Source organism: Scomber scombrus, chromosome 20 (assembly GCF_963691925.1).
Source record: "Scomber scombrus chromosome 20, fScoSco1.1, whole genome shotgun sequence".
Lineage (NCBI taxonomy): Eukaryota > Metazoa > Chordata > Actinopteri > Scombriformes > Scombridae > Scomber > Scomber scombrus.
This window is the reverse complement of record NC_084989.1, coordinates 23462586-23484758: the sequence shown is the minus strand read 5'-3', so window position 1 is coordinate 23484758 and position 22173 is coordinate 23462586. Positions and strand designations below refer to the sequence as shown.

General features: G+C 41.9%; 1 protein-coding gene across 1 annotated transcript in view; it reads left to right on the top strand.

Annotated features, from left to right (window-relative positions):
* The first annotated feature begins 1938 nt into the window (after nucleotides 1–1938).
* The window catches only part of si:ch211-230g15.5 (polyhomeotic-like protein 3), a 37858-nt gene continuing 17623 nt past the window's right edge, over nucleotides 1939–22173 (top strand). Inside the window, 6 exon segments of the mRNA XM_062441340.1 lie at nucleotides 1939–2040; nucleotides 2227–2852; nucleotides 10464–11088; nucleotides 13947–14099; nucleotides 16329–16533; nucleotides 18355–18530. Coding sequence (XP_062297324.1) covers nucleotides 10483–11088; nucleotides 13947–14099; nucleotides 16329–16533; nucleotides 18355–18530 — 1140 coding nt within the window. The 5' untranslated portion in view covers nucleotides 1939–2040; nucleotides 2227–2852; nucleotides 10464–10482.

Here is a 22173-nt window from a genome sequence, read left to right as displayed (position 1 = left end):
CGTTGTATTACTACGATGACTCATACATCACTGCAAATATACAAATTATACCATTTTATTCCCTTTTTAACCTCCCTGTCGTCCTCCCGGGTCAAATTGACCCCGTCTGTTTTGACGGTTCCTTCCTTCCTCCCTTCCTTCCTTCCTTCCTTCTTTCCTTCCCTTCTTCATTCCTTCCTTCCTTCCTTCTGTCCTTCTTTCCTTCCCTCCTCCCTTCCTTCCTTCCTTCTTTCCTTTCCTTCTGTCCTTCCTTCCTTCTGTCCTTCTTTCCTTCCCTTCTTCCTTCTTTTCTTTCCTTCCTCCCTTCCTTCTGTCCTTCTTTCCTTCCCTTCTTCCTTCCTTTCCTTCCTTCCTTCCTCCCTTCCTCCCTTCTGTCCTTCTTTCCTTCCTTCCTTCCTTTCTCCCTCCTTTCCTTCCTTCCTCCCTCCCTCCTTTCCTTCCTTCTTCCTCCCTTCCTTCCTTTCCTTCCTTCTTCCTCCCTTCCTTCCTTGACTCGAGGACAACAGGAGGGTTACGAGTCTGAATTTAGGACATTTACATCGTTGTATTACTACTTTGACTAATACATCACTGCAAATACCCAAATTACAGTTGTATCCTTATTTAAATAACGTGTTACATGCTCATATATGATTTAATACAGTCTGTGGATGAGTTATAGTTCAGATACACCTGAGAGAGCGGTTAACTGCAGCCAGATCTTTATGACCTGCTGATAACACACCTGTGAACAAAGCAAACAGACAGGTGACACACACACACACACACACACACACACACACACACACACACACACACACACACACACACACACACACACACACACACACACACACACACACACACACACACACACACACACACACACACACACACACAGCAAACAGCAGAGATCATCACAATGTGCTGGAGTGTAGGAGAATCTATGGCGGGGCGTTAATCACGTCATTTCATCAGGACATCCGGTTAAATGAGAGGATGGTTTTATATGCTTCACTTCTTTTTTATCACAGGTTAAAGTGTTATATCTTCTTCTAGCTGGATGCATTTAACTTGGTATCTGAATGCTTGAATCATTGATTAAGTCCAGTGTTGCTTATTGTTTGATTGCAGCTGTGTGCACCATGTTTTTTACATGAAAGCACCACTGCATTGTTTCTGAGAGCCATGCATATGTTGATTTAGTGATTTAGTGACTGCAGCTGTGTGAACCACATTTTGCATTATTGTCTTATCAGTTATGTTTTATTCTAACTATATATATATATTGTATTGTCATGTATTGCTTGACTGCAGCTCTGTGCTCTCCCTTGGGACATTCAAATGTATCTGATATCTTATTTTTTTACATCTTGGGCTCTTTAAGTATAAACAGCCAATCACCACACACCTTATTGCATTGTTGCTACAAGTGTCCTTTAGATGAAACTATGATTTTGATTGGTCTGAGATAACCAACATGGGCGGAGCTTGGACCCAGAGCTTGAAAGCCATGTGGCATGTTGATTTTTTTTCTCTCTTTAATAAGATCAAAGATGGTTGCAGGAGTTTGACTTATAATTAAACATATTATCACAATGCTCTTTAGGGGTTTTTAAGGGGAAGGGTTTTGAGTGACTGACTTATTTTATATGAATGTATTCAGGTAATATGGGACTAAAAACAATAAGATAAAATGGGACTTTTGTCAGAAGTGAAACTAGAATGTTTCTTTACCATGTGCCATCAACTCATGAGTTACTACTGTCTTATATACTGAGCTGATAAATGAATTTAACCATTTAAAAAACAGACAAATATAAAATACAACTGTTCTTTAATTAAGATGAATCAGTAACTATCCAATTGTACTTAGTCAGCAGAGTGAGCTAGATGTTCCTGATGTGTTTGAAGGTCCAAAGTCTCTGAACTATTTTACTTGGCAACACATTTTCTTAGCAGAAATATAGCAGAGATTCATAAGAAGCTCTTATAGCAACCTTCAGGTGGTTTTCTGGGCAATCTACCGAAACGTGCACCTGGCTTCCCCCTGTGTTAACTGTAAGTATGTTTAATATATTATATGAGGCATAGTGCTGTGTTTGTTCCATAGTAATAAATGAGTGACTGAGTGCAGCTGGATGTGTTGTGTCAGAGAGTCTTTGCGGTCCTCCTGAGCTCTGAGTGGTGCTGTCTCGCCTCTGTCGCCCTGTTCAAAAAATCTGCCTTCCATTGCATTTCTACCAGCAGCGGACTGACCAGGCCCCTCGCAGCCGCAACACAGTGTCCCCGAGCCGGGCTGATTCCCACCGAGGAGCCGGGCAGGTGTGACGGCGGCGGTGCGTCGGAGGAGCTGCGGGGGAAGCGAGCCCACTCTGGATGCAGGAATTTACGGACTGCTCCGCGTAAAAAATAAAAAACCCCGGGGATGTGATGAAACCAGAAACAAAGTGCGACACACACACACACACACACACACACACACACACACACACACACATACACAAGCCCATGCATATCACAAACGGGCCTGTGTTGCATTACAACTTTGCGTCCCCCCCCTCCCCTCCCACAGCTGTGTGTGTGTGTGTGCAAGGAGCTAAAGGCGGATAATCGGAGGTGAGGCTGCTCAAATTATTGTCTTGGGGAGCGTGACGCGCACTTCACAGCAGCCCCTGCGCGCTGTCAGACGAGGAAGTGAGGCTTCACACACGCCCATTTCAGCCCTGTGTGTCGACCCTGCTGGAAAAAAAAGCCCCAGCAGACCCGTTCATCAGATAACACAGCAACAGACTTTTTCTAAAAAAAAAAAAAACATGCGCTCACTCGCGGATGGAGGACGCACGGAATAACCTGCAGGACGATTTCAGGAGGTAGGTGAGCAACCGAGCTTTACGCAGAGCCTCCGATCATTTCCCCCAAAATGTTATTATCGTGAGACTTGTTTCTGTGTGAAGGCCCGTCTCCATCTTTTTTCTGTTCTTTTTTTTTTTTTTTTTTTTGATAAGTCACATGCATGATCTCTGGTTTAACTGTCACCGGCTTGTGGTGTGACTAATAGCTGAAGTGTGATCGTGAAACTAGAGTTTTGCAGGCTGCGGGCCAGATGTCAGCATCTGCCCGCCGTGCGTGGAGTCGCACCTGCTTGCGTGGTGATGATGCGTGGATTTTTATTTAGCGGAGTTAATGCTGCTATCTGATCCTCCATTTAAAACAGAAACAAGCTCTTTTTAAAATAAGATACAGTCTTAAATTAACTCCCACAAACCGCTGCCACTCACCAGACCTTTGCAATAATTGCTTGTTCAATTTAAGGTGATTCCTCTTTAAAACAACAGTGGGAGCTCCTGAGGTTCCCCATGTCACACTGTGGGCTCCAAAACTCCTTTCCTGTTGATTATGACTGTACAAAACTAATTAATAGTGACAATGACTTAACCAAAAAAACAGCATGCTTTCTTCCTCTCCTTCTGTAAGTAATGATAATATAATATAATGCACAATAACATACAACAACATGCTTTTCATTCAAAGGGTTAATGCTGCAACTATTAAATATTTTCATTATCAATTACGCTGTTATATTTGGTTAATATATAGGTTATGCATTGTTAAAAAATAGTGAATGAAATGCCCATCACACTCTCTTATAGGCCCAAAGATTGAGACATTGTTGTGTATTAGTCAGAGGTGTGCAGTGGTGTGAGATTACCTGAAGTTTGTCGAGCAGGTAACAACATACAAGTGATTTTAGGTATTAACTTTGATGTTTCAGCTGCATTGAGCTCATATGTGGAGTATGTTTGGTCACGAATTCGTCAGCGTCTGCATATTTTTGTTTCTGCAAAGGCTCAGAGTCCATGGAGCAGATAAAAGCATTATGTTATTTCTGAATCTATTATTATTCATTACGGCGTCACTCACAACGTAACGGTTTTGATAAGCTGTCCGTTAAACTCAAATCACAGCTCCTAAACCTGATTAAAAAAGGAGCTGGAAAAATTACTGTGACACTGCTGCTGCTGCTTCTGCTGCCCTCCTCCTCCTCCATCATCATCATTTTCTCTCCAGGAGATATCTGAGGAGACAGTGAGGAAGGCAAAGGGCTGTAAAATTCACCTGCGACCCCAAACAAAACCACATCCTTCACAGAGCGTGCGAGCTGATGCCTTCAGACAGAAGGTACAGGCTACTGAACTGTGTGGTGAACAGATAGAAATCCTCCTTAGATTCACTATCTGTTAAAGTACTGAACAGTAAGAGATGAAGTGAAGGGATTTATGGTTTTTAGTGGGAGGGAATGTGCAATGTGTTGGTGTTCTGGTGTGTATAGATCTGTGTGTGTGTGTGTGTGTGTGTATGTGTGTGTGTGTGTGTGTGATATATTGCATGTTAACTGTAGTTAGATGTGTATGCATAGGGATATATTGTGTGTGTATATGTTGGTATATGGAGAGGCTATGTGCTTTTATGTTATCTTAATCACCCAAGACAAGTTTAAACCCGAGGGAGACAATACAGGCTAATCTAATATCTAATATCTAATCTAAAGTGACGTCATTAAGTCACTTGTGTTTTCTCTGATAAATTGTCCAAAACCACACACAACATATTAAATTGACAGTGACCGAATGGGAAAGAAAAACAGACAATTATCAGAACTTGAGAAGTTAGAAACCTGCAGATGTTGAGGCAGTTTTGTAGAGCTGCAACTAGATAGAAGTTTTTTCTGGTTCAAGCTTCTTAAAATTAGTTTTTCTTTGTCATATAAGACCGTAAATGTTGTATCCAGGGGCGCTGTAAGGGGGTGAAAAGTAAGGATGATTCTAAGGGGCCCTTTTTGTTGTTGTTTTTAATAAACTTATCATAATTAATAGACATTAATGAAATATTTTATTTACAATGTACCCATTAAACTAACACTCCATTTTTATTGTTTCTGGCAAAAATGAACCATCCAAAGCCTCTTTATTCCCCATAAACTCCCCTTTATTTACATGAAATTGTTCAGTCCTGTCTCCTATTTTCACAGCTCAGTGTCAGTAGATATTGTACAGTTAGTATTGGACTATAAAAGAGCTGCGAGCCTTTGCAGGTAGAGGTGTGGTCTGGCCTGTGTGTGGTGGTGGGGCCCAATGTGATATCTTTTCATGGGGCCTAAAATCCTTGGCAGCGCCGCTGTTTGTATCTGAAGGTTTTTGGACTATCAGACAAAACAAGCAAATTGAAGTTATCACAGTGGACTCAACTTGTACAACTTGTTTATTAAATGATAATGAAAATAGTTATTAGTTGCAGCTGCACAGTTTTTAATGATGCATTACTAAAATGATCAATCTATTATCAAAATAGTTACATTTCCTCTTTTCCTTTCTCCCTCCCTCACTCCTTCCTTTTTACCTCCCTCTGTCATACCTTCCTCCCTTCCTTCGTCCTTCCTTCTTTCCTTTCCTTCCTCCCTTCCTTCTTTCCTTTCCTTTCCTCCCTTCCTCCCTCCCTTTTATCCTCCCTCCCTCCTCCCTTCCTTCTTTCCATCTGTCCTTCCTCCCTCTCTCCTTCTCTCTTTCTTTCCTTCCCTCCTTCCTTCCTTCCTCCCTTCTTTCCTTCCCTCCTTCCTTTCTCCCTCCTTTCCTTTTTCACTGTTTTCAGGCATTTTGCAAACCAACCAACTACTCAAGTAATCAAGAAAATAATCATCTGATTGATAGATAATGGAAATAACTGTGAGTTGTAGCCATGCATTGATTTAATGCACATTGTTGTCTTACACTCTGGAGACTGAAAATGTGAATGTAAACAAACCAGCATGACCAAACTGCACTGGGTGACACGTTGCTTCATTATGACGAGTTGGTGACGTGTTTTTAATCGTTCTTGGACGACGACGGAGGAATAAGATATATCAAACTTTAGATACACACACAGTACTATGGCGCTTTTCCACTACACAGTTCTAGCTCTACTCGGCTCGACCCGACTCGGCACGGTTCCAGAACAGACCTTTTCCATTACAAAAAAGTACCTACTCAACGTGGGCGGGGTCGTCATAGCACGGCTCCGCGAAACAATGGAGGACATGGAGGCGATGGTGTACTTGCTGCTGTATGAGGCTTTCTGTCTCACACAAAGCAAGAGAAGAGAAACCAATCTCTGTAACGCTGTTGTTGGTATTTAAAAATGCCGGGTTTGATTCTTGTGTTGTTCTTTCTTTCTTTCAACTTCTTGTTCTTTCTTTTTTCCTTCGTTCGTTCTTTCCTTCGTTCGTTCTTTCTTTCTTTCTTTCTTCCAACTTCTTGTTCTTTCTTTCTTTCCTTATTCATTCTTTCTTTCTTTCAACTTCTTGTTCTTTCTTTTTTCCTTCGTTCGTTCTTTGTTTCCTTCATTCTTTCTTTCTTTCTTTCTTTCTTCCAACTTCTTGTTCTTTCGTTCTTTCCTTCATTCATTCTTTCTTTCTTTCTTCCAACTTCTTGTTCTTTCTTTCTTTCCTTCGTTCATTCTTTCGTTCTTTCTTTCTTTCTTTCTTCCAACTTCTTGTTCTTTCTTTCTTTCTTTCCATTATTCATTCTTTCTTTCTTTCTTCCAACTTCTTGTTCTTTCTTTGTTTCCTTCATTCATTCTTTCTTTCTTTCTTCCAACTTCTTGTTCTTTCTTTCCTTCGTTCGTTCTTTCTTTCTTTCCTTTGTTTGTTCTTTCTTTCTTCCTTTCTTCTGTCTTTCTTTCTTTCTTTCCTGAAAAAGACTGTGACGCTGTTGTTGGTATTTAAAAATGCCGGGTTTGATTCTTGTGTGGGACGGCTGATGACTCTTCCAGTGACTCTCTGACCAATCAGCGGCCGGCAGTCTGTTGACGTCACATTTAGTATCGGCTCGGCTCGCTTGGAACCTCGGCAGAGCAGATACTAAAAAAGTACCAGGTACCAGGTACTATCCCTGATGGAGACGCAAAAATAACCGAGTCGAGTCGAGTCGAGTCAAGTCGAGTGGTGCTGGAACTCTGTTGTGTAAAAGCGCCATTAGTAGATCAGTTCATTGTTGGTTTGGATCCTTAAACATGAGAAATATTTTAAGAAGTCAGTGTAACTTATATGATGGGTGAAGGTAATGCAGAGCTTTACAGACTAGCAGACAGCAGCTTCAAGTCTATTCTAGTGAGTCCTTGAAGTCAATGTAGTGATTTTAGCCACTTAGTTATTGAGCTTAAAGACCATCTGAATGAGGCTTACAAAGAGAGAGAGAGAGAGAGAGAGAGAAAGAGAGAGAGAGGACCACCATCACTGTGTCTAGTTTAATGTAAATGTCTCTCCAGGTTTAGACACACAGTAACTCCCTTGAAGGAATACTATCCTGATTTTCCAGGTTCCTTATGTCAGATTACCTGCTGCCATGGCTCCAATCCAAAACACACAGCTAGAGTTGATAGTAACGGTGTCGCATGTCAGTCCGCCTGCTAAGTCTCCTTTTGAACACACACTGAAACTACAGTCAGTAGTGTCTTTGTGGTTTTCTTAATACCAGCATTTGGTATTAATGACAGCTTTGAGAAGTGGTTTTTAGATGAAGGGCTGCTGTCAAACTGCTCTCAATCTATCACTGTCTTCTACATACAAAACAGAAACTAATATTGGTTTTGTGTCGCTTTTATCCTCAGGTGTGGAACAACAGTCAGTTTAGTTAAAGTAGGCTACGTGTTGTAGTTTTGTCTTTGTTTTTAAGATCAAATGTGCAGGTGTGCAGGCGTCACTAAGCTTGAATTTTAGTCCAGTCTGAAAATCAACTGATTACAATGGAAAAAAAATCCAAGACCTTTGCCTCTATTTCCTTAACAGTAATTCGTATTTAAGTACATTGTTCTTTCCAGTAAACTTCCCAGGCAATTATTAAGAAAAATGCATTTTATTTCTCAGCACAACAGTCTAAATGCTGCTGTTAAAAACTCTTCATATTTCCACACTGCCAAGAATTAAATAGTTGTGGGCAAATACTGAATCCTGGTGGAAAAATAATGGGTCTAAAAATACTTGAATGAGCTTAGAAGCCCCAAAAATTCCCAGAAATAAAAAACCACCACAGACAAATGGCCTGGGACCAGATACAGATCTGATACCAGTGTTTTATATTTCCCACATTTCAAATCTGTGGATCCCTCTGCATGGATCTCACTGGGATCATGTTTTTGCGAGGTAACATGAGATCAGAAGAATAACACACTTTGTATGTAATTGTAACTTAACAGTACGAACACAGAACCTGTATCTAACTCAGCGTGGTCACGTCTGGCCGATACCTGAACCAGTTAATAAGGTCAGATTCTAATCCTGAAGATATATAACGGGTTACCAAGCCTCTTATAGCCACACCAGCAGACCGGCAATGTCTGTCAGCAAGTCTTTCAGTCGACCACTTTGGTCCCTACGACTTCAAGATGGATTACTATGAAATGTTATACAGACATTCATGTTACCCAGAGGATGCTGTGATATATCTCAATGTCTACTTGATGGATGGGCTCTAGATTTATGGCTCCTGGATAATGAATCCTGCAGACTTCGTTGATCCTCTGACTTTTCCTGTAGTGTCAATGTGAAGTCGACTTTTTAGCTCTTTATTGAAATATCTCTGGTGGATAGATTGCTGTGAAATGTGGTTGGCGCATTCATGGATACCAGAGGATAAACTGTAATAACTACGATCTGCTGCCATTTCTTTTAATGCCGTCATCTCGTTAAAGTTACATTTTTCATGGGAGTGTCCTGGTAGATGAAGGGTTATACCCATAGACTGTATATAAGAAATGGACGTAACATCCGTGACGTCACCCATTGGTTTGTGGACTGCTGCTCGGAAGCCAATAGTATCGGATCTGGGCAGCGCCATCTTGACAATTTCTGGTGCATGCTGGGAAAAATAAAAACACGGATTCTACTTATATGGGCATCAGGAGGAGCATGAGGCGCCCTCCTGAACCTGTGAACCAATCAACCTGTCAATCACCACGTAGCCACGCCCTAATGCATACCCTGCTTTATCGTCACATATAAAATCAGGGAGGCCAAAATTTCACAAATGAACATCATACTGCATTGAAGAAGGCTTTAAACTAGCGATTGAGACCATAAACACATTTTGAAAACGTTTACTGAGGTTAGAAATCAAGTGAGAAGTTGGTGAATTCTCCATTGACTTGTATAGAGACGGAAATCCTTTTTGACACCAAAACGGTCGCCCCCTGGTGGCCTTTTGATAGAATGCAGTTTTAAGTTACTTCCGTGTTGGCATCATTTCAGAGGACCGGAACTCCCCGCCTGGTTTTACCTTCTTGGTTTGATTCTGGTTGGTAACCTCTGTTCCATGTCAGGCTGATTTCTCTCTTATCTGTACAGTGAAGGTGAAAATACCCAAAGACGGAGGGAGCGCCTTTGTAGTCGAATGGTTACAGCTTATGCCACACACCTGCAACAACCCTAGTTTGAGTCCGACAAGGAACCTTTGTTGCACCTCATAAACCTTTATCTCTCTCCCCTTGTTTCCTGTCAGCCTCTTTGCCACCAGCTGTCCAATAAAGGCAAAAAGGCCAAAAAATAATATTAAAAAAGGACTAAAAAGTACTCAAAGACAAAAATCTATATACCTTACAAAAAGCCCATTTCAATTAGCCTTCTGCAGTATACAGAACAACTTTATTGTTAGACCGACACGTTTTGGCTTGTGGCCTTAATCAGGGTCTTTGAAAAACACACATTACATACAGCATTTAAATATGGTAGTTAAAAAGCAGAAAAGGTAACCAATTTGCCAATGGGGTATCTACCATGATGGGTTGGGTATATGGTAACTTGACTTCAGGCCAATCATCATCCAGACAGGCAGGAGGGGAGTACCAAAGAGACATTGTTGACACCATATTTTGGTCCATAAACCAAAAAAGTGGAACTAAAGGGCAGATATCTGCGTTAGAACAGAAATATAAGGCTTAAATATAGACTGTGTCTGCTTAACATGTTGTTCTGTATACTACAAGTATTTTTGGAGCTTTGACCGCTTTGACCTTCTCTAAAAACACGTTGGAAGGCGCCGAAGATGTGCAAGAAACCTCAACTCTGCTTCAAATTAGCCGCAACTGCACATTGTGTTTCATTGTTATGTGTATCGAAATGTTAACATGTTGAACATCTATCTTTATCTATCTATCTATCCATCTATCTATCTATCTATCTATCTATCTATCTATCTATCTATCTATCTATCCATCTATCTATCTATCTATCTATCTATCTATCTATCTATCTATCTATCTATCTATCTATCTATCTATCTATCTATCTATCTATCTACCTACCTACCTACCTACCTACCTACCTACCTACCTACCTTTCTATCTATCTATCTATCTATCTATCTATCTATCTATCTATCTATCTATCTATCTATCTATCTATCTATCTATCTACCTATCTAACTGTATCTATCTATCTTTATCTATCTTAGTGTGCTAAACCGTTGAAGGATGGACAGGGAGCTGGTTCGGCAGAGCCAATCAGAACACGGAGAGTCCACCAATGGCACCAGCCCTCAGACTTCCACCGCCGGCCCGGACTCCTCTTCCTCCGCCCCGGTGACCCCCACCCCTCCTCGGCTCACTCCCAACCCGATGCTCCTGGACTCCCCGGCGCCCACGTTAACGCCCACCACCTCCTCCCCTCCTCCTCCTCTGACCCCGGCGCCCTCCATCACAGCGACACACGGTCCGAAGGTGGCGGCCGCGGTCACCAGCTCTCCCTCCCCCCACATGCTGGTCCCCACTCCCCCTAAACTCACCTCCACCGGGGCTCCTCCCCTCCGCACGTACTCTCGCCATATCCTTCCCTCCTCCAAAACGTCATCTATATCACAGACCTCCTCCTCTTCCTCCTCCTCCTCTTCCTCCCCTACTGTAGCCACCACCACTTCGCCCATCTTCTCTCCTTCGTCTTCAACGCACAGCAACATCAACATCACCTTGTCAAGCAAGGCCTCCACCACCTTAACCAATGGGAACACAAGGCCCATATCCACGCCGACCACCACACCAATCACGCCCTTTCATACTCCAGCCAGTCCGCCTGGCAGACAGGTAACTGACGCACCACACGTGATATAAAACTCACTAATAGACATATATTCATCTCTATATGATCTAATGACATCACATATTGCATCACTGCATCCCCTTTAATTTGTTATTATGGTTTCAAAACGGTGTTAATATAAAGAAAAGAGAAATATGGATGTGTTTGAGAGGCTAGCTGAGCTGTAGGTATTGAAAAAGAGGACTTAGTGTCAGGTGCATTATGGGAAATGAAGTTCTACTTTATATCAGACATTGAAAACTTGCATATTTCTGGTTGAATTATTGGTAAAAACAAATACAGGTAAAGTCAGAGTTGTATATTACACAGTGTTTGATGCATTAAGGAAAAAGTAGAATTTTTAATGATGATCTTAGCTGCAAAAATATACTCAGGATAAATTAATTAATTGATAAGTCAATCAACAGAGAATCAATCTGTAACAATCTTATAATAACTGATTAATTGTTCAGGTCAGTTTTTAAGCCAAAATGAAAAATATTCATACATTTTAGTGGACTTCAGGTCTTCTTAGTCTTCTTTAATATTTTGGAGTTTTTAAAACATACACAACAACATATTGTGTTTAAATGATGTTTAGCATTTTCAGAAATGTGGCTTCTTTTTAATAAGGAAGTATAAAAAAAGGTTCCTCAAAGCAAAAGTAGTGAAAAGAAGTATCAGTTAAGTATTGGCACTGAAGTCAGGGCATTATATTGGCAGTGGTACTGAAATTTCAGACGATATTCAGCCCTAACAATGATGCTAAACCTCTCTCAGATATATTTTACCTTAGATATTTGAATTTTAACCCTGTTCTTCTTTTCATTATCGCTTCATCTGTTGAATATATTTTTTGACTAATGGTGAAAAAGTCCAAGATGCAACCTAAAATATCTTGTGATGTCCCAAACAACACAAATATATTCAGTTCATGTCATAGAAGATTAAAAGAAACCAGAAAATATTCACATTTAAGAAGAAAAAAATGACTCAAAATGATTAATAGATTCATAGTCAGTGGACTAATCAACTAATCATTGCAGCTCTACATCCAATCAGATAACAGCTGACTAGAAAGCATCAGTATATTAACTTTACCAACTTCTCTAAAACAGTTATCTAAAAGTTAAAAGTAGAAACGCGGCGTCGTTGATATACTGGAGGCTTTTAGACGGTTAGACGCTGGATGTCTGCTGCAGGTGAGACTCAGACCAGCTCAGAGCAGCCTGGGTCAGTGTTACTGTGCATCTGTCTGTTTGGGGTTACAGTTTCCTCTCAGCTTGCTTTCATCTGAGTATCTTGTCACATCCGTAGCCTTAAGCGGCACGTGTTTGTTTGCGTTGAGGAGAGAAAAAAAAAGAAAAAAACACATATAGCTGAACTGTGAGCCTCAGACAATGAAGGCGTCGCTGCTCTTTATTTCATCTCTACTTAAAGAGGCAAAGGAATGAAAAACAAGAACTGTCACAGATGTTATTTAAAGTGCATGAAAGTTTCTCTGATTACAGGAACGCTGCACTTCTTGTTATATCAGACACACACTGCACTGCCTGAAGGCTTAATAAGCAGCAGTTGCAATCGCTCATAATAATAATAATGAGTCCCAGCAAACAAACAAAAAACCTCTCAAATCCCTCCTGCAGAATAATCCACTTCCCTGTTAGCGATCTGTATGTTGTAGCTTCACCAGTAAAATGGCTAAATATGCAAATTAAGTTGGAGCTTCAGAGTTTTGAGGAAGCGATAATGTGACTGGGAATTTATTTATTTAAAACTGGCGCGACTCCAACTCTCAAGCCTGCAGGTATAGTGTAGAGTGTTTGATACTCAAAAGTAGAGCTCAAACAAGTTGTTGATTAATCTTTTAATCAATTAATAACATCACAAACTGTAATAATGTGTCCCTTTAATTATGTCATGATATTTTGAAAAACAGTTTTGTCATTTTTAAAGACTGCAATAAGATAGATTTGTTTGAGAAGCTAACTGAGCTGCAGATAATGGAAAATAGGATGTTGTGGCACAAGTGCATTATGGGAAATGAAGTCTATTTACTTTATATCAAAGGTTTAGTAGACTTTGAAAACTAGTTTATTTCTGGCTCAATTTTTTTGGTAAAAACATTCACATTGAGGTGGAATGGATACATTCACAGTGATTGTTTAAATATATTGTGTTATTTATGCTTAAATAAGTAGAAATAAGCTGATAATTGATTAACCAAATGACAAAAGTGAAATCTGCAGCCTACTTTATAATCAATTAATTTCTTTAGGTCAGTTTTAAAGCAAAAATGTCAAATATTCATGAATTTTAGTGGACTTCTAGTTTTCTCAGCCTTCTTTAATAATACATTTAATGGGTTTTTTTTAGAATTATTGTGACTCAAAAATCATTTAATTTAGATAATTAATTATCAGATTAATTGATAATGAAAATAAAACATTATAGTCCTGCTTAAAAGACAGAGTTATGGTGGAGTATTCCTTTAAATCGCATCTGAACTGTGATGTGACTATAAAAATACTATATGTAAACTATATGTAAAGTACATCATAAGTGTGTTTCTGTGTAATCGAGCAACTTTCGGTGGAGAAATGCCAAAAATATATCTCACATACACGCAACAGTCACCTCCTTTATACTCGATTTAAATGTGTTTTTGTTCCGGAGAGTTTAGAGAGTATTCAAAACACCAATTTCCCCTTTTGGTTTCCACCCTTTGTACACACACAGACAGGCGTGCACACACACTCACCACTTTGTGTTTCTAGAAATTTAACAAGAAGAAAAACTTGCTCTAAAGCTCTTCCTGGTTTTCTCTTCCTCTCTCCTCTTTTCTCTTTTCCCTTTGTTCCAGGTACCACAGACTCATCCTGTGGGCACACCTGGTCTTGTGCGAGCCAATCAGAGCCCCACCCCTGTCAGGCAGAGGGTATCCCAGCAGACATTGCTCCTAGGGAAAGGTCTCAAAGGGTCTGGACAAGACCAGGTGCTGCTTAGAGCTCAGATGGTAAACATAGACACACACACACACACACACACACACACACACACACACAAATACACACACACACACACACAAACCCACATTTACATAGATTTCACATGCAGTCGGTTTATCCACAGAAACTCCCAGCAGAGAGATAAACTGTATTCAAATGAGATGTGCAACGGTCAGAGTTTCATGATGCATTCAGGTTGTGTAGGAACTATTAACGCTGCAGGCTTTCTGTAAAACATGTTTGAAAGCTTTGAAAGGTTGAACATCAGACCATAACAAAATACCTGAAAGGTCAACAGACCTGTTTGTTCTGTAGTTTCATGTGATTAAAAAACCTGTTGGGAGGAAACTATCTTGCAAAACCAGTTCTCTAAAATTACAGGAATGAAAGCCTGATTGATGCCTATCACGCATATATCGGTATCAGTGTATATGTCGATGATGCACTGATATTTTTAAAGTTGTATAAGCATTAGTTGATGTATATTTGATCTTTTTTTTTCTTAATTCCAAAACTAGTCCTCAAAAATAATAGAAATGATAATAAATTAGATAAACTAGAGCCTATCACACATATATTGGTATCAGTGTATATGTAGACGATGCACTGATATTTTTGTTTATTTCTTTAGAGCGATATAAGCTTCATTTTAAGTGTATTTCATCCTTTTTTTTTTGCTTAACCTTCGTGTCGTCCTCCCGGGTCAAATTGACCCCATCTGTTTGAACTGTTCCTTCTTTCCTTCCTTCCTCTCTCTTTCTCTCTTTCTTTCCTTCCTTCCTTCTTTCCTCTGTCCTTCCTTCCTCTCGTCCTCTTTTCCTTTCTCCCTCCCTCCTACCTTCCTTCTTTCCTCCCTCCTACCTTCCTTCCTTCATTCCTTCCTTCCTTCCTTCCTTCCTTCCTTCCTTCCTTCCTTCCTCCCTTCCTTTCTCCCTCCCTCCCTCCCTCCCTCCCTCCCTCCTTCTTTCCTCCCTCCCTCCTACCTTCCTTCTTTCCTCCGTCCGTCCTTCCTCCCTTCCTTTCCTTCCTCTCTCCTTTCCTTCCTTTCTCCCTCCCTCCCTCCTTCCTTCTTTCCTCCCTCCCTCCTACCTTCCTTCCTCCCTTCCTTCTTTCCTCCGTCCGTCCTTCATCCCTTCCTTTCCTTCCTCTCTCCTTTCCTTCCTCCCTACCTTCCTTCCTTCCTTTCTCCTTTCCTCCTTTCCTACCTTCCTTCCTTCCTTGACTCGAGGACAACAGGAGGGTTAATTCAAGTTTAATGTATACATATGTATATGTTTATTTGTTGTTGTATATGTTTTATAGATATTTATAATATAATATAATATAATACATATAGTAGAATGAAGTGTGTTCCTCAGGACCAGAGTACAAAAGAAACAGAATAAATAACTAAACATAGCAAAGGAACAATTAAAGACAATAATGAGCTATACTAAAATAAAGTGCAATCAAGCTCCTGATAATTTACTTAATACTTAATTTACTTAATAAATAACAATGTGATATAACTTTAAAGGTAGCTGTTACATGTTTAAGAGTCTTGAGGCTTGTGGGGAAAAAGATGTTGCACATTCTGGTTGTTCTTGATTTAATTCTTTTACTTTTACACTATAACATTTTGTGATTTTAGTCCAATTTAAGTATCAAAGGTCAGATGTTTTGGGAGAATCGTGCAGCTGCTGTTAAAATAAATGTGAGGAAAAGTCAGAAAAAAGCTTCAAAATGTGTTAAAAGTTAAAAGGTTGGACCCAGCAGTAGAAATATAGAAAGTCTCTCACACACACACACAAACATGCTTGATTACTCTGTGCTTTAATCCCTGCTTTCCTCCGTTTACTTCCTCCTCCTCTTCCTCTTCCTCTCCTTCTTCTTCCCTGCAGCTGATTCTTACGTCTGCTATGCGACCTGCTCCGTCCTCTTCCTCCTCTTCTTCCTCCTCCTCCTCCTCTTCCTCCTACTCTCCCCCTTCCTCTAACCCCGCCTCCGCTCAGGTGAGCAGCCACGCAAAAAACACGACTTTCCGTGTGTTCATGTATGTTTTTACATTTACTTTAAATTAAAAAAAGAAAGCTTCCATTGAAAAGATGAAAAGATCTAACCGAATGTTTTCTCTCTCTCTCTCTCTCTCTCTCTCTCTCGCCCTCTCTCTCTCGCCCTCTCTCTCTCTCTCTCTCTCGCCCTCTCTCTCTCTCTCCCCCCCCCTCTCTCTTTCTACCCCCTCTCTCTCTCTCCTCCAGCTCCAGAGTCTCACCTTGAGGCCTCCTCCCCCCGGGGCTTTCACCATCCCCCCTTCCCTCCGTCTTAAGCCCCCCTCTTCCACAGCCCCCCCTCCCCTCTCTCGCCCTCACAATCCCCTCTTCCCACCTCTGAGGCCGCGACCCAGCACCACGGCAACGGACAGCCTGACAACGCCGAGCCGCCACCTCTCTGTCCCGCCTCCAAGTAGGTCAACCAAACATCTAAATATGGAGATGGAGCTACAAAAAGATGAATATTTCTTGGGGTTTAAAGACACACCTGGAGAAAATAATAATAATATATTAGATGCAAAAGACGGCTGAGACGTACAACATGGTAACCTGATCCAGCAGATATTCACCAGAGTATTCAGGGTGCAGCCATCTGAGTGATAATTGTCAGTTACACCTGAAGTCAGAAAAACAAGGTGAAGATTTGATTTCATCAGCAGTCAGGCTCATATTCAATCTACTGATGTTTTTATTTAACCCTCCTGTCGTCCTCCCGGGTCAAATTGACCCCATCTCTTTTGACTGTTCCTTCTTTCGTTCATTCCTTCCTTCCTCTTTCTTTAATTTTTCCTTCGTTCTTCCCCTCCTTCCCCTCTTTCTTTGCTCCCTCCTCCTTCCATACTTCTTCTTCTTCCTCACTTCCTTCCTTCCTCCCTTTCTTACTTCCTTCCTCTTTTCCTCCCTCCCTCCCTCCTTACTCCTTTCCGTCCTCCATCCCCCATTCATTCCTTCTGTCCTTCCTTCTTTCCTTCCTCCCTTCCTTCTTTCCTCCCTCCCTCCTTCTCTCTTTCTTTCCTCCCCCTACCTTCCTCCCTTCCTTCTTTCCCCTGTCTTTCTTTCGTTCCTTCCTCTTTTCCTTTCTCCCTCCCTCCCTTCTACTTTCCTTCCTTCCTTCCTTCCTTCCTTCCTTCCTTCCTTCCTTCCTTCCTTCCTTCCTTCCTTCCTTCCTTCCTCTTTTCCTTCTTCCTTCCTCCCTTCCCTCCTTTCCTTCCTTCCTCCCTCCTTCCTTTCCTTCCTTCTTCCTCCATTCCTTCCTTCCTTCCTTAACTCGAGGACAAGTCAAGTTCATTTAAACTTGACACTTGAATTGAGCAAATCACAGCTTCTCAACCTTCACTGAGTCATGAATAAAATATGCAATTCTGCTAAAAGAAGCTGAAAATAATAATTATATAACTTTTACTATCACACCTCCAAAATAAACACAGATCTTTAATTAAAGTGAAGCATCAGTAAGCGAGCTAACGAGTCCAACGTCAGCACCTATCACCACTCTTGTGTCTAATATAGTTTATACACACTAAAAGTTCAGTTAACTAGTTTTATAAATGAATCTATGAATGTGTAAATATTTTTAGTTTCTACATCACACTCGTTGATAGAAGTTGAAAGTTAGGAAGGAAGGAAGGAAGGAAGGAAGGAAGGAAGGAAGGAAGGAGGGAGGGAGGGAGGAGAGAAAGAGGAAGGGAGGAAGGAAGGAAAGAAGGAAGGAAGGAAGGAGGGAGGGAGGGAGAAAGGAAAAGGGGAAGGGAGGAAGGGAGGCGAGAAGGAGGAAGGGAGGAAGGAAGGAAGGAAGGAAAGAAGGAAGGAGGGAGGTAGGGAGGGAGAAAGGAAAAGGAGAAGGGAGGAAGGAAGGAAAGAAGGACAGAGGAAGGGAGGAAGGAAGGGGAGAAAGAGGAAGGGAGGAAGGAAGGAAGGGAGCGAGGAAAGAGAGAGGAAGGAAGAAAGAGAGAAGGAGGGAGGGAGGAAGGACAGACGGAAGGAAGGAAGGGAGGAAAGAAGGAACAGTCATAACAGATAGGTGTAAGTTACTGGACCGTGATTGGCTCCAATCCTCAGAGAAACTTTCCTCTTTAAGCAAATGAATGAAAACAAACTCAGCACAGAAAGAGAAGAAGAAGAGACGTTCCTCACTTTCACCTGTCAGGATTTAAACCAACAACTTGTTTCTAAACACATCTCTGCTGCACTTTCTCACACATTCTCCTCTCTTCTCTTTCTTCTCATCCTGCAGCTCTCTACTCTCCAGTCCGAGCCGTCCCTCTGAGACCCAGACTTCACTCTCCGCGAGCGGCGTCCCCGAGGCAATCCTCGACCCTCCAGCCAATCGCAGCCGCTCCCGCCGCTCAGGCCCTCTCCCGTCAGCCGGCCGTCGGCGGGACCGAAGAGCGTGCTCGGTCCCGGCCAATCGCAGCACGGCTCGCTACCCGTGACCAACCCAGTGTCAGCTACTTCTCATTTCGAGCCGTCGCCGTCCGCAAGCGAGGCAGCTGCAGATCATCGCTCTCTCCTCGGGCCGCCAGCCGCAGCCCGGCACCTACAGCCACGCTCCGGTGCAGCCGGTCGTAGCCTTGTCTGAGCTGTCCGGCCAATCAAAGCGAGCTTTGAGCAGTGACGAAGTGCTTCCTCTTCCGTTAAATCCATCGTTGCCAAAAACGACGTCTCCTCTGTCCCTCGCCGCCTTCCCTCCTGAGTCCGGCCTCACCGCCGAGACAGGCCGGACCTCAAACTCAAACTCTGGTTCAGAAAGGAGGAGGAGAAGAGGCGAAGGAGAGCGAGGAGCAGCGAGAGAAGGGGCGAGGGGTGAGACAAGGAGTCGGGGATGAAGGAAGCGTCGGACAAGACCTGCGGAAGGAGAGAGACGACCAAAGAGAGAAAGGAAGGGAGGAGAGGCAGAGGCTGGCGGCCGAGAAGGACGGAAGCCTCGTTAGTCCAAAGAGAAAGAAGCCGAAGCTGGAAGAGAAGAAGAAAAGATGGAGGTGACGGAGGAAGGACAGAGTGAAAGAGAGAGAGGAGAGGAGAAGTGTGAAAGAGAGAGTAGTGAGGAGAAGAAGATGGACGAGGAGGAAGGAGAGACAGCCATGGACCAGTCCGAGAACACGAGCAGTACGGTTCTCAACCAGCACCAGAACCATAGATCTGAAACCTGACGCCTGTCGCTGTCAAAGACTTAAACAAAGAACCAAAACCCATCCTGGGTCTCATTCAGCTCCAGTTCCTGTCCAAAACCCAGCTCCTATACCGGTGCCAGTGTCAGTACCTGCTCCAGTCCCGGTCCCGTACCGGTGCAGGTCCCGTTACCGGAGCCGTCTGTCCAGAGTCAGCGGCTGCCGGAGCTTCTCGAGACCTGCAGCCGGCCAACCAGGAGGACTTCTGTGAGAACATGTCGACCCAATCCGACAACCAGTCAGGTACCTTCAGTTTCTCTACAGTTTATTTCACCTTTTTATTATTATTATAAATATATATATATATATATATATATCAACCTTTTAAATTTGCTTTGTTGTTCCAGTTTCATTCAGGTTCTGGGCAATAAATCAATATTATAACAATTTTGTGATATTTAATAGATATCATCTTAGATTTTGAACATTATAATATCATGATATGGAGTGTATGAAGTGTCTTTACCTGCTTTTAAAGGATGCATTACAGTATAAATGTAATTTTTCTGAGCTGAACAGACTGTTGTCCTTCCTTCCTCCCTCCTTTCCTTCCTTACTTCCTTCCTCCCTCCTTTCCTTCCTTCCTCCCTCTCCTTTCCTTTCCTTCCTTCTTCCTTCCTTCCTTTCCTTCCTTCCTCACTGCCTTCCTCCCTTCCTTCTTCCTCCTTTCCTTCCTTCTTCCTCCCTTCCTTCCTTCCCCCTTTCCTTTCCTTCCTCCCTCCTTTCCTTCCTTCCTCCCTGCCTGCCTTCCTTCTTTCCTCCCTCCTTTCCTTCTTCCTCCCTTCTTTCCTCCTTTCCTTTCCTTCCTTCCTCCCTCCCTCCTTTCCTTCCTTCCTTCCTTTCTCCTTTCCTTTCCTACCTTCCTCCCTCCTTTCCTTCATTCTGTCCTTCCTCCCTCCTTTCCTCCCTTCCTTCCTTCCTCCCTCCTTCCTTCCTTCCTTCCTTCATTCCTTCCTTCCTTCCTTCCTATCTACCTTTATCCACTTAGTCATTATATCCACATTACTGATGATTATTTATCCAGAATCTTATTGGGTAAATACTGTGTGAAAGCACCGATAGTCGTCTCCACTCTATTGTCAGAATATTGATATCGCAGCATTTGGTCTAAAATATCATGATATTTGATTCTGCCCATATCTCCCAGCTCTATAGAGGAATACTGTATTGGTAGGAACGACTACTGCAGCCTTAAAACTAGAAAAATAAAACAGAAGAAAGACACAAAGAAACACTTTAATCTAAGATGATATCTAGTCTCATATCACAATATCGATATATTACACAGAGCTAGTTTCAGGTTGTGATTAACATCATATTTCTGATATTGACATTTTGACACAATACTAGAATACTGGAGTGACTACTGATGCTTTCACACAGTGAGATGTTTGATACATAATCATCAGTAATGTGGATTTAATGAGTAAGTGGATAAAAGTAAATAACAGAACAGCTGGAAAAGTCTGATAAGTTCTGTAATGCAGCTGATAAAACAGAAAAAAGACATAAAAACACTTGTGGTCATATCACAATATTATGATATCCAAAATCTAAGATGATATCTAGTGTAATATCATGATAGTTTATATACAGACATACTGTGCAGACCTAGTTTCAGGTCCTGATTTAACATCATGATTTAAAGGCTTTTCTGGAGCCTGATTGTCAAAGATGATATTTTAGACGTTTTTTAACATAAAGGTTAAATTACTTAAAACTGTGATTATACAACTTTGATATAAAATAAAATAATCAATAATAAACTAAATGTCTCTGCAGGCTGGTTTTTATTAAAAAAAGCAAAAAGGTCTGAATTCAGTTTAATAAACATGCTGCTTTGTGAAATGATGAGAAGCTTAAAACCAGCAGTGTCGTCTTTTAACTTATGAATTATTAATATAAAATGTAATTACTTCACTTAAGCACTAATGATTGAAACAAAAAAGAAAAAGAAATTGCTTCATGTGTTCAGTTTTAAATATATATTGTTAGTATACGTCTTTGGAGTAGTAAAATTAATATTAGAAGCTTTTCATTCTTTGGTTATTGAGAATTATTGATTCAGTTTATGAGGTCATCCGTCAGCTGATCAGATCTCAAGATGACATTTAACCCTCCTGTTGTCCTCGAGTCAAGGAAGGAAGGGAGGAAGAAGGAAGGAAGAGAGGGAGGAAGGAAGGATGGAAGAAAGAAAGGAGGGGAGAAAGGAAAGGAAGGTAGGGAGGAAGAAGGAAGGGAAAGGAGGAAGGAAGGAAGAAAGAAAGATAAGGAGTGAGGGAGGAAAGAAGGAAGAGAGGAAGGAGAGGAAGGAAGGAAGGAAAGAAGGAGGGAGGGAAGAAGGAAGGACAGAAGGAAGGGAGGAAAGAGAGAGGAGAAAGAAAGAGAGAAGGAGGGAGGGAAGAAGGACAGAAGGAGGGAGGGAGGGAGAAAGGAAAAAAGGTAGTAAGGAAGGAGGAAGAAGGAAGGAGAGGAAGGAAAGGAGGAAGGAAGAAGGAAGGAAAGAAGAGAGGAAGGAAGGAAGGAAGGAAGAAAGGAGGGAGGAAAGAAAGAGAGAAGGAGGGAGGGAGGGACAAAGGAAGAGAGGAAGGAAGGAAAGGAGGGAAGAAGGACAGATGATGTTGATTATTTTCCTGCTTCACATTTGAACTGATTGAATATTTGTAAAGCTTATTGATCTTTATTATTATAATAATTGATAACCTTTCCTCCCTGCAGCTCTGTCCAGCCTCTCCTCTCAGTCTCCGCCCTCCTCACCTTTCATCGTCCCCTCGACAGACAACCCGCCCCTCCTCCTCCTCCTCCCCCCCGCTCAGCCCGACCACCCGGCCGACCTCAGCCTGCCGCAGCCCGAACCCGAAAACACGGAGAGACGACGGACGGCG